This window comes from Talpa europaea (genome assembly GCF_964194135.1).
Source record: "Talpa europaea genome assembly, contig: HAP1_SCAFFOLD_159, whole genome shotgun sequence".
Taxonomy (NCBI): Eukaryota; Metazoa; Chordata; class Mammalia; order Eulipotyphla; family Talpidae; genus Talpa; species Talpa europaea.
In genome coordinates, this window is record NW_028167961.1 from 17,545 (window position 1) to 30,652 (window position 13,108).

The 13,108-nt window shown below is 45.3% G+C and overlaps 1 protein-coding gene across 1 annotated transcript in view; it reads left to right on the top strand.

Moving 5' to 3' along the window:
* LOC311188074 (calpain-9-like) overlaps window positions 1–13,108 on the top strand; it is a gene marked incomplete at both ends in the record, with an annotated part of 55,119 nt that overhangs the window by 14,849 nt on the left and 27,162 nt on the right. The window contains 6 exon segments of the mRNA XM_084259844.1: window positions 1,675–1,835; window positions 3,558–3,715; window positions 3,875–4,083; window positions 7,643–7,679; window positions 8,707–8,787; window positions 9,981–10,038. Of these exon segments, the coding sequence (XP_084115970.1) occupies window positions 1,675–1,835; window positions 3,558–3,715; window positions 3,875–4,083; window positions 7,643–7,679; window positions 8,707–8,787; window positions 9,981–10,038 (704 nt within the window).

A 13,108-nucleotide genomic window follows, 5' to 3' on the forward strand; every position in this document is an offset into this window, starting at 1 on the left:
TCATTAGACAGGAGCAAAATCTACTCCCTCTCATTAGATGCATTCCAACTCCCCTCCTTTACATAACAAAAGACACTTTTTTTATCACTTTCAACTCTAAGAAAATCCAAGTTCAGGGAGCCACTTGTCAGGAACTGTGGATAAAGACCAAATATATGAGAAATGTATTTTGGTCACCTGAATGACAAAATATTTCTTATAAATTAAAATATCACACTGTCTTTACACTGATACTGAAACCAGCAATAGGCTCACTTCCTGTCACTCATCAAAATCAACCACTACAGCACCATTTTGGGGGGAAGAAAGTGTTTTTTTAATTGTGAGGTCAACCAACAAGGAGATAGGAGGCAAGACTCAAATCTGGAAACTAGAAATGATTTTGTAGAAATGGAGGTGAAAGGAAATAAAAGTTAGGAATGTAAATTTTATGGGCTTGAATAAGTCTGATCAAATAGTTACAAATGGATCTGTATATGAAAAGGCTTCCAGATTATTGGGATGGACCCCTTGCTTCTGGGTGTGGTCTAATCTCTTCTTTTTCCCTGCTTTCTTGGTTTTGTGTCAGTAGTCTCTTGGTTCTGACCAGCTTGGAATATGGCTTAAGATCAATTTCTTCTGCACACGTTTGTGTCATAGGACTCATAGAAAAGTGACAGACAATGTTGCCTTCCGAAGAGCAGGTTCAAGACACTGTCAAACATGCACAACTCTTCTGGGGATCACCCATGGTTTCAATACTCCCAAGTTTATATCTGCAGTTCCTGTCCTTGGAATTCCAGATCCATATATTCAAGGATCTACTCAGTATCTCCCTGTGAATATCTACTCAATAGCACCTCACAGGATCACATGCCTGAACCTCAAATCCTTCTCTCCCCAACTTGCTACAACACAGTCTTCTCCGTCTTTATCCATCCAACTATTCAAACCACGTATCTTCTTGCCTTTCATTCTTTTCCTCACATTTAATCCTCCTGCCAGTCCTATAGGCTCAACCTTCAAAATATGTCTTAAACCTGATCACTGCTCCTCACCACCTCCCGTCCTACCAGCCTGGACTGACCCACCCTCATCTGTCACCTGGACAACAGCACACACTTCATAGCTGGTGACTCCACTTCTATCTGTGCCCTTTCTCATGGGTCAAGGGTTATGGGTCATGTTAACACGTCCTACTGTTTCTCCATCTAATCAGAGTCAAAGCTGAAAGCCTTATGATGACCACCCTGGTCCACCATTATCTTTGAACATCATCCTGTACTGACTTACCCATCTTAAGATCTTGTTCTCCAACTACCTGGACTGCCAAAAAGTCATTATGTCTGAACACCTACACTCCAGGCCTCCACCTGACAGTCACAGTTCCCTTAGCTGTTTATCTAAAATATCCCCACACTGTACGCTCACCCTTCACCCTACTTTATTTTCCGTTGTAGTGCTTATATATATATATATATCAACCGATATTTTAAGATTTTCTTCCTTTTTATCTTTCTTAACCTTTTCTTTTCCTTTTTTTGGGAGGGAGTCTATCTTCTTCTCCCCAGGCCTGATTTCTCCCCAATCCTCCAGGACAGAAGCAAGTGCTCAATAACTGTTGGATGATTGAATGAATGAGTCGGTCATGCAATGTCATCCCTCCAGAACATGTCTCTCTCCACTTGGCTGCAGGATGGCATTTACAGACTTCAAGGCCCATTTTGACAAAGTGGATATCTGCAACCTCACTCCTGATTCCCTAGAGGAGGATGCCCTCCACAAATGGGAAGTGACGGTCCACCAAGGACGCTGGGTGCCAGGCTCCACGGCTGGAGGCTCCCGCAAATTCCTGGGTTGGTAGTCTCCCTGCCCTTCTCTTTGTCATCCCCAAGTGTTGAGTCCAAACCAGGACATCAGTGGATCAGGCCCAGGACCCTAGAGAAGGCCCAAAACATGGAACTGGACAGAAGGATTTCAGTGATGACTGGGAAAAGAGGATGGCAAAGTGTAAAGTTCAGGAATGGCAACTGTGCAGGTTTTCTAAGATCCGGCAGACTGGGTAAAGGAGGAGTCAGGGTCCTTAGTGGTGTTTGCAGGTCTTTTATTGGGGTTCACCAGGCATATGGCAGGCAGGGGTGCTGGGAGGCCGGGAGGCTGGCAGTCCTCACAGCCCCCAGCAAATCCTCACTCTATCTGGGCTCTCTGGCGTTCTCTCTGCTTCTCTGCTCTTCTGTTCATTCTGCTCCTTCTTGGCTTCTCTTTCAGCTTCTGCTGGAGTCCCCATTATGCTGCCCTTAAAAGCCCAGTCTCAGCCCAGGTGAATCCCATCTACCTATGCCCACACCCTACTCCAGGTGCCTGCCATCAGGCATGCATTCAGGACCACAAGGATCCATCATCTATCCTGATGGCAGGAGGGCAGAAAAGCCTAACATTTTTCCTTACCCTACAAAAAGGTTTGGTAGGACTTTGGATAAGAATTGCTCAAGGAACCTCCTTTATAATACCACTTGAGTTATCTTCCCTGACAAGTAATAGAAAACACACTCACACTAGTTTAGAAATGAAAAGAATTGGGCCTCCCTGGTGGCATGAGGGGTTAAGTCTCAGCACTATGCAGCTATCTGCAGCCTCTACAGCATGAGCCTGACCTCCGGCCAGGGAGGTGACCCACATATGGCGCAGCAGACCTCTCCTGTCTCGCCTGCTGCTTCCCTCTGCAGTGTATTTCAGTCAGTCTGCCTGTCCTGTTCCCCATTTAGTCTCTGATGAATCCTCTCACCCACACACCTCTGGCCTGTACCCCAATTCTTGTATGCATAAATAAATAAATCTTCCAAAAAAAGAAAAGAAATAATGATTATCCTACATAACTGACAAGTCCAGAGGAGCAGAGTGGGCTTCAAGCACAGATCGATCAGTGATATGCTTGTGATAGCCTGTGCTGCCCTCTTTGCTCTGTTGACTTCTCCCTCAGGCTGTTTCATTTTACAGGGATGGGAGGGCAGCTGGCTTCCCAGCCCTCATTCACTGACCTGCTCAGCAAGAACTCCTAAGAGTCATCAGACAAAAGCCCTTATCTTCCCTCTAACTGGGGATTCCTTAAGCCTGTCTGCCCGGTGAATGCTGCTGACTGGACTTGTCCAAGTTCCCTGTGGCAAGAGGGAATCATGTAGAACAATCAGCATTCACTCTTGGAGGTGGCCTGAGGTCACTTCTGCTCAAATCACACCACCATTGAGTGGGCCCTGGGAGGCAAGCACAGTGCCCAGCACTCGCCTTTGAAATGCGAAATGGGGAAAAAAAAGATGGAACAAATTGCAGTGGACAAAATGCAGAAGAATGTCTTTGAACAGTTGCATGGGAAATGGTTCCAAGAGGTAGAAGGAAAAGAGACCCCTTTTCATTCTCCCAGGGGGTTGTAGAAAATAGGGCAAGAGGGAAATCAGGACAGGGAGAAACACCTTCTCAGGTTTGGGGAATTTGATGGGCGTGGGTAGGATGTGTGTGTCCCCTTTGTTTTTTGTTTTGGGCGTTTTTTCAAGGGAAAATAACCTGCCTCTTTTGAATGGCAGATACCTTTTGGACCAATCCACAGATAAAATTGTCCCTGACTGAGAAAGATGAGGGGCAGGAGGAATGCACTTTCCTTGTGGCCCTGATGCAGAAAGATCGAAGGAAACTCAAGAGGTTTGGAGCTGATGTGCTGACCATCGGCTACGCTATTTACCAGGTGGGTAGATGCCAAATTACAGTTGAGAATCCATGGAGTCCTAAGTTCTTGGTCCCGTTTCAGCCTCACACCTGACACTCAATGCCAGTCCCTCAACTCTGTCCAAGTAGCCGAAACCCGCAGCCGGGAAAACCACTTCCCCTCGCACTCCTATTGCAGTACCCAAGCAAAGACGAGCACTTGAGCAAAGACTTCTTCAGATCCCACGCGCCCCTGGCTGAGAGCAAAAGTTTCCTCAAAGAGAGGGAAGTTTCTGACCGGTTCAAACTGCCCCCTGGGGAGTACATCTTGATTCCCAGCACTTCCGAGCCCCATCAGGAAGCAGATTTCTGCCTGAGGATCTTCTCAAAGAAGAAGGCCATTACCCGGTGAGTTTCAAGGATCCCTCTTTGGTGCTTTACAACCAGAGATGTCACCAGAGGGTGGTTGGAGTCATGGCCCCCTGTCCTCTTCCATGATCTACTTGAGAAACCAGGAGGGGGCGAAAGAGAGGGTCTTAACCGAACAGCAAGCAAAGGCATATTTCCAGTTTCGTTCTCACATGAAACAGTTGCTCTTTCCAACTGACCCCAGAACCAGGCTCACAAGACACTCTTGGGTGAAGCCCTTCATTTTCCAGACTCTATTACCAAGAAGCCTCTGGAGTGGGAGCGACATGAGGGGGATGCCAGAGGTGTTTCTGTGCATGATAAAAGGGGTGGCTATTCCAACTCTCAAGATTCACATACTCTTTCAGCTCCACTTTAGTACCCTTTCACATACCCAATATTCTGCCATCTCTCCCTCAAAAGGTCTTAGCAAAATTATTTTGTTTTGGTTATTTCTGTGGAAGAAGTTTCTCTTTCATCCATTAACTCTGTTGCAGGGGCGGGGGGGGGGGGGAGTGGTTCAAGTTTCAAGAACCTATTTCTTCTCCCAATGGAGACTCTCTAGGGATCCCAGAGAATGACAAGCTCTACTAATTCTGTTTCTGTTGATTCCCATCAAAGTATCAACCTGAGACAACAAGATAGAGATGACGGTGGCTGCATGGCCTGTTCTGGATAAGGGACATAAGTATTCGGGCTCCTGTTTGTCCTTCGGCATTGTGAATTGCTATTACTTGTTTTGTCTAGTGGCATAGAATTGCACTGTGTTGTGGACTGAGTTTCACAATTACAAAGTCTGGTTGGGTTTCCCGCTGACTGCAGAAGCCGTGGTTCTTTCTCGTCAGCAACAGAGAAGCAATGCAGTCTTTGATTTTTAAAACTCTGCTGCAAAGTCTTTTTCCAGTCTTCTCTCAGATACTGATACACACTGAGGATGAACTGACCAGTATCCACTCACACAAAAGAACCCTATGCGAGATCCGTGCAGATCGGCAACTCCTGTGGCTGAGCCCATCTCTTACCCTTCATGTTCTCTGTCTGTTAAGGGGGTGAGGTCAAAGGTAACTCCATTCTCAGTGCATGTACAATAGTGATTAATGGAAGGTGATATTGAACCTAAGAAATGCAGCGTATAATCTGCTGTGATAGTGAATATCATACACATGTACCATCTGCTGTGATACCACAAGTATCAGTAACAGACACAAGTAGCTCAGTCACAGAAAAGCCACCTTCAGCTCAATTTCCCTTGGCTTCATCCTCACTGGAGACTCCTAAACTATAATGAAAAGCCCTGAAAGGGTTATGTTGTGGAGGCCCAGGGGGTGAGGAGGTAAAGAGGGACTATCCTGGTTTCATCTTAATGTTTGATTATTTTTTCCCTTTGAATTTTCAATAATTTGTCTTTTGAAATGCTTCAGGATTTAATCTGTAAAACTGAATTCTTCCAGGGCTTCCCATGGTGGTGCAGTGGCAGCCGGCGAGGGTCCTGTTATAGAGCAGCACCGATATTGAACGGGTTCCTGGCTGTGAGTCCTCACCCGCGCGCTTACAAGGGACTTATTAATACTCCACTGCAGACACACACACAAGGTTAATAAAAGGTTTATTTACAAGGGAAAAGGAAATAAGGAAAATGTACAACTCAGGGAGAAAATAGGGAAATAAAGTCTTTAATGCGTCCTACCCGATCCGCCGACCTGGAAACCCAAAGTCACTCTCCGAGCTGGCCCGACGCTGTGAGCTGGCGGAGAGCCAAAATGGGGGATCCCCCAAAGCCCATGTGTATGCCTTTTATATCCACCTGGCTGCTTAAACCCCACCCTCAGGTCCCAGCTACCTTCCCTTTGATGGTGATGGGATTTGGAGTTCCCAGTGTCTTTGGCTTTGGCCTGGGGTGGGGGTGGAGTCCACAAAGCCTGTATGGAATTAGCTTTGGGACATCTTTTCCCCCTAACAGTCCCACATGGCAAGACAGACTTCTCAGACCGCTGTCCTCCCTCTATAAGCCTGTTCTCTCCCTGCTCAGGCTCTGGTGAATTCTTTCACCTCCCGCGCTTCTGACTGCACCCAGTGCTTGTATAAATAAATAAATAAATCTTTAAAAAAAAACCAACTGAATTCTTCCAGATATTTTCATATTTGACAGCTGAAGCCTGCTCCTCCTCTCATCTGACTACTTCCGAAGTGCTGCGGGTTCCCCTATATGAGCGGGCAGCAAAGTAAACCTGCTGTCACGGTTCTCCTGATTCCTCCACCTGTGAGCCCAGAAACACACCCTCCCAGTGGGCTCAGGGGTTCACATATAGATGGGGGAAGGGCCAAGGGTGAAGAATCCAGCTTCAAAAGTGATGTTGTTGGTTCCACCTCAACTTGCTCTATAAGCTTTTAAAAGTTTCCCGCGAGTGATTAACCCTCAACGAGCTGAGTGTCTTCTTTCACAATCCAGAATGGACAAGTTCTGCTTGGAGTGATGACCGCAAGGTCTTCCTCGAACTTTCATGCTGAGCAAGGTCTGAGTGATGAGTGGAGAGGGAGGTCCGTGCCTGGAGGCTGCACACTCTGTGAAATGCAGTCACAGAAAAGGAAGGCTTCTACGGTACAGAACCTTCCAGCACCTCTGAACCCTGTAGCTTTGCAGAGTGTAATGGGGAAGTGAATTGCTGCAGAGGGCCTTGCTGCCCCAGCCAGATAGGATACTGACAAGCAGCAAAGAGAAAGGGCCTCACACCATGGGGCTGAAGATCTGGCATCCCTTTGCTTTTTGTTCTTAGACATAGAGAGAGAAAAATGTATCAGAAAGTATATTAGGCAATAAATTATATGTATCAGCATACTGTCAGTAAATGGCAAGGAGAATTGTCTGTTTAGAAACTAGTTGTTGGCAGTTTGGCCCACTTGACAATGGGAGACGGTTTGTTGTGCATGCCTGACAAGCAATCCAGCACAACAGTTGTAGTGGGTCCTTCTTTTGCCTTCTCTTGAAGTTTCTTGGGAAAGTTTTTAAATTAAGCTATTTGAGTTAAGGAATTTCTAGATAGAAAAAGTTCTGGTAGCTGAGTAGCAGCTGGTCTCCGGCTGAAGGCCATGTGAATAGAATAGTCTTTTTATGCTTAGGCTTTAGCTGATAGTGATGCACTGGCGGCTATCCACTGTTTTAAATAATTGTCTAGCTGAAATAATAAGTTTTAGTGTTAGGTCTGGTTTTTTATCTGTTAACCTTGAAGGCTACCATCTGCTGAGACCTGTAGGAGCCAGTAGTCTATGGAACATAATACACTAATTGTTTTTGCTTTACACATGATGATGTATTTTTTATTATTACTAATAATGAATAAATAAAGACCTGCTGAGCCTCACGGCAGAAGATCCTTGCACCTCATCCAAGTGTTAGTGTCTCCTCACTACCTCATCCACTTCCCTTCAGCCCTTAAGTTTCAGCCCCTTACAGGTCGCCGAGGCCATCTCATCCTTTCAGGAACCCCTGACATGACATTTTGCCGGAGGTTGGTCCCCGGCAGTGAATCTATGATTATCAACATGGTTTTTGTGCCCACAGGGACATAGACGGAAATGGAGATATTGCCCTTCCTGAGGTGAGCCTTCTTGGGCTACTGTGGAGGGTGGGATTCAGCGACTGTCCTGGAAATTTCCTTCAGACCATAACATCACTTAAAATTCCCAAGTTCAAGGAATGGTTACCTCGATGCAAGGAAGTACCTTGATTCTAACCTCTTGGAAAACAAAAGTGACCTTTCTTCTAACAGAACTGCCCACTCCCTCTGTTCCCTGAGAGGTTACTGATGGTTTTTAGGTGGTTGGAATCTCTTTTAAAAGTATGCAATTTCAGAAAAGCAACTGATAAACAAAAATGGGAGGAGCAGGTAGAATTTTTGACCGTGGGCTTGGGGAACACATCAATTCTCCCTGATGTTGTCTGTTGGGAGAGAGGTTGGGGCTGGTTTTATTCTTGTCCAAGGGTTGTAAGGCTTCCAAGAGATGCTGGTGTGACCAGAACATCTGACACCCCCATCTCGAGCAGTGACCAGTTTTTAGGAAGGACTTTCTTCTCCTTGCTGCCCTCCCTGGGATGTAGATTATGAGCAGACCCGAAACAAAACATCCAAAACCTGTACTCACCTTTTGCCATGACCCGGCCCAGTGCTCTGTACTGGAATGATCCTGCCTATAAAGATTTACCATCTATCATGACAAATGATTAAGCAGGTAATGATAGTCAAGGTGGTGCAGTAGGCGGTGGAAGAAGGGGAGGGGTGATGGCAGCCCTGGCTGGACCAGGCCTCTGCCAGGAGGCAGGTTTCCAAAAGTCCTCTCATCTGTCAGGTGAGGAGGGCACGACCAGTCCCAGTAAGCCCTTCCAGACATTTCTTCAAATGAGTCCTCACAAGGAGAGGAAACTCTCATTCCTAATGCTACTGGCTGTGGCCAGTTCTGGGCACCACCCAGCACAGGCATGTGAGGCTGCCATGGAGGTCCTGGCCTCTCCACCAGCGGGCGGCACCACCTCCTGCCCAGGCCTTGCATTTCCTGCTTTTTCTTTGGGAAACTAAATGTCCATTTCTCTCTTGTGGCTCCCAAGCAAGTTCCTCTGGTTATTTTTAGCCTCAGAAGCCAACTTCGCCAGCTTGGGAGAGAGAGGAGGAGCAGCGGTTCCGGGCCCTGTTTGAACAAATCGCTGGTGAGGTAGGGCTGCCCGTGCCCTTGATGCCCTGCAGGGCCGAGGGGCCTGGTCTCCCCCTCTAAGGATGAGGTGACACTTCCAAGAGACAGATCCAGAGGCAGGCAGGAGCTGGCAGGGAGAAAGCAGCCCTGTTCTCTTGAGAAGGGCTGAGGACGGCCTCTTCCTCACAGCTCTCACTCCAGACTGCACTGATGGGGCCACAGCACCCAGCGGAGCCCAGCCAGGCCCAGAAACTTTATGTGGGAACTACAGAAAGCCTTAGGAGGGGATCCCTTTGACCTCTGCCCAGAAATTGGCACTTTCATCATGCTCTCTCTGCTCTGCTGAAGGTGGTGTTGCCAAGACAGTTACTGTGATGCCACCAATGCATGCCAGCATTCTGCCACTTAACAGAGATGTGCCCAGGTTGGGCAGCTGTGGGTCAGGCACCCTGGAGCGTCTGTGCCCTGCTTCGTACCCTTTCCCTGCCCGTTCCCACCCTCTCAGCTGCTCAGCTTGCTTGTTGGAGATCCTGGCTGTTTGGGGGTCAGGGGGTGGGAGTCTTCCCTGTCCTGCCCAGGCTTCCTATGTCCTTGATACTGCTCTAGCCGTGTTCCCTTGACATCTCTCAGCTGGTAGTTGTAAATAATATTGGCCTAGGTCTAAGACCTGCATTTCTCTCAAGCTTCTGAGTGCAGCTGGTGCTGAGATTTAGTGGGATTTACTGGACCATCTCGGACAATGGTTCTGAAATTCATCCCCAGAGCTTTTAAAGTAATCAATGAACCATACTCCCAGTTGTCCTGATCAAAGTGGGATAAGCCCCAGTATGGGCATTCTTGAAGTTCTCCCGGTGCTTCTGGGATAAGCCCCTGGGATAAGCCCCAGTATGGGCATTCTTGAAGCTATCCTGGTGCTTCTGCTGTGACAGAGGCTTGGACACTCAGATCCCAGTGTCCTCTGACACAGGAGCCATTTAGGGAGCTTGGGCTCAGGGGTAGGTGAAGCATGCTTGGGTTGGCCTGACTTACCTCCCTCCCTGGGTAGCTGGAAGGTCCCAGATATGTGAGCAGGCAGCGGCCAGCAGTGCAGGGCACCCGGGCAAGCAACAGGGTGCTGAGGGATGGACTAGCTCTCAAGTCAAATTAAGCTCATTGTTGAAAGAAACTGTAAGAAGATACTGGGTCACAAAAAGCAATTGTCTCCACTTCAACAGGATATGGAGTTGTCAGCAGAAGAACTCAAATATGTTTTAGATGTTGTGCTGCAAAAGAGTAAGTGTTCCCACTCACCACCCTCAGAGATCCCCAGGGCTCCCCTGGAATAGTGGACACATGATGGGCACCCAGCGTGGTTTTGCTCTGCTCCCCAGGCTCCCTAATCCAGGACTGAGTTCAGGCAAACTTTAAAAATAGCTTTTTTGATTCAACTAATCAATCAGTTCAGTAAAGTGGCAGGATACAAAATCAACACGCAAAAGTCAGTAGCCTTCCTATACACAAACAATAAATCTGAAGAAGAAGAAATCAAAAAAACCATCCCTTTTTTTATTGAATCAAAAAAAATCAAATATTTGGGAATAAATCTAACAAAAGAGGTAAAGGACCTATACAAAGAAAACTATAAAACACTGTTAAAAGAAATAGAAGAAGACACAAAGAAATGGAAAGACATCCCCTGCTCATGGATTGGAAGAATAAACATTATTAAAATGGCCATCCTTCCAAAAGCAATATACAGATTCAATGCTATTCCAATCAAAATTTCAATGTCATTCTTCAAAGAAATAGAACAATTATTGATGAAATTCATATGGAATCACAAAAAACCCCGAATAGCCAAAGCTCTCCTGAAAAAAAAAGAAGGGAATGGAGGCATCACACTCCCAGACTTCAAACTATACTACAAAGCCATAATCATCAAAACTGCATGGTATTGGAACAAGAACAGACATACAGACCAATGGAATCGAATAGAAAATCCAGAAATAAACCCACAGATTTATGGTCAACTAATCTTTGACAAAGGAGCAAAGACTATGCATTGGAGCAAAGAAAGTTTGTTCAATAAATGGCGCTGGGAAAACTGGGTCGCTACATGCAAAAGAATGAAGCTTGACCACTACCTCACACCACACACAAAAATCAACTCAAAATGGATTAAAGAAGTAGACATAAGACCTGAAACCATAAAATATATAGAAGGAAATATAGGCGAAACACTACGTGATTTGTACATCAAAGACATCTTTACAGACACATCACCCAAAGCAGTGATAGTGAAGGCAAAGATAAACAGCTGGGACTACATCAAATTAAAGAGCTTCTGCACAGCAAAAGAGACAATAACAAAAACAAAGAGAAACCCCACCAACTGGGAGAACATTTTTGCACGCAATGCTAATGATAAAGGACTGATCACAAAAATCTGCAAAGAGCTGATGAGACTCAACAACAACAAAGAAAATAATCCAGTCCAAAAATGGGCAGAAGAGCTAAAAAGAAACTTCTCTGAAGAGGAAATGCAAATGGCCAACAGGCATATGAAAAAATGTTCGACATCACTTGTAATCAGGGAAATGCAAATCAAAACTACCATGAGATACCATCTTACACCAGTGAGAATGGCACATATTAAAAAAGCTAGCAACAACAAATGTTGGCGAGGGTGTGGAGAAAAAGGAACTCTCCTGCACTGTTGGTGGGAGTGCAGACTGGTCCAACCACTATGGAGAGCTGTGTGGAGATTTCTTGACCTACTAAACATAGAGCTTCCATATGATCCAGCAATTTCACTCCTAGGTATTTACCCAAAGGACACAGAAACATCAATTCCAAAGAGCACCTGCACCCCTATGTTTATAGCAGCATAATTCACAATAGCTAAGCTTTGGAAACAGCCCAAATGCCCAAAAATAGATGACTGGATCAAGAAGATGTGGTGTATATATACCATGGAATATTACTCAGCATTCAAAAAAGATAAACACATGCAATTTGCAGCAACATGGATGGCGCTGGAAGGGATCATGCTCAGCAAAATAAGCCAAAAAGAAAAAGAAAAATACCGAATGGTCTCACTCATAGCAGGAATCTAGAAAACTTAAATAAGGGACCAGGAAAATGAATAACTATAAGAAAGTGAAAATCAAAATCAACAAAAAACTATGAACCAGAGACACTTTTTGGGGGGCGGGGGGCGGGAAGGGAGCGATTGGGGTCAGAATGGGGGGGTTGCAATTGTATGGGGAATATGAAAATAAAATTTATTATTTACAAAAAAATAGCTTTTTGGGGGCCTCCCCTGGTGGCGCAGCTGTTGAATGCTGGGCTGCGAGGCTGCCTGCAGTGCCGGTTCGTTCCCCAGCTGCCGGTGAGGGTCCCACAAAAAAAAAGAAAAAAACCTTTTGTGGCTTCTTTCCTGATTCCAAAAATGATGGAGGTATGCAGGAGGAAATTCTTTAAAATGCAGAAAAGGTAATAACAAAGATAATAATCACTACTAATCTCAACACCCACAAATAACTCTTGTTAAACTTGTGTGTATGCAAGCAAGTGTCCATTTATCATATGTTCAGTTTGATCTCTGTGTGTGGATGGATGGATGGGTGGGAGGTAGTTAGGTAGGTAGATAGATTGATAGATAGATAGATAGATAAAGAGACAGACACTTTTACTCTCACAGCTTTGAGGTGTAATTCACATACGTACAGTTTACCCATTCAAAGCACACAACCCAAGCACTTAGTTTTTTACAGAACTATGCAATCATCACCACAACCAATTTTGAGAGCATTTCATCACTCTGAAAAGACACCCTGCACCCATTTGGCATCCCTTCTTCACTTCCTCCATCCCCTGGCAACCACTAGTATACTCTCTGTCTCTATAGATTTGCCTGTTCTGGACTTTTCATATAAAAGGAATCGTGTAATATGTGGTTCTTTTGTATCTGGCTTCTTTCACTTAGCAGGACATTTTCAAGGTTCATCCACGTTGTAGCATGTAATATACAGGATAATATTCACTCATATGACATGTTTGTTGTGTGGACATGTATTTTCATTTCTCTTGGGAATATAGTTAAAAGAATTGCTCAAATTCAGAAGTAATATTGTAGCTAATGTTTTAAGGAACTGCCTGACCATTTTCCAAAGCATTTCTTTTACATTTCCATTAGCAGTGTGTGAATGCTCAAATTTCTCCAATAATTTTAACCCTGCTTTGTAGAATGAATTTTTATGAACATTTCCCCCAGATCATTAAACATGCTTAAAAATTCGTAAAGATTGGGTAATAACCCATTATAGGAACATAACCCAACTTATTGTTGAGACTCTTCCAT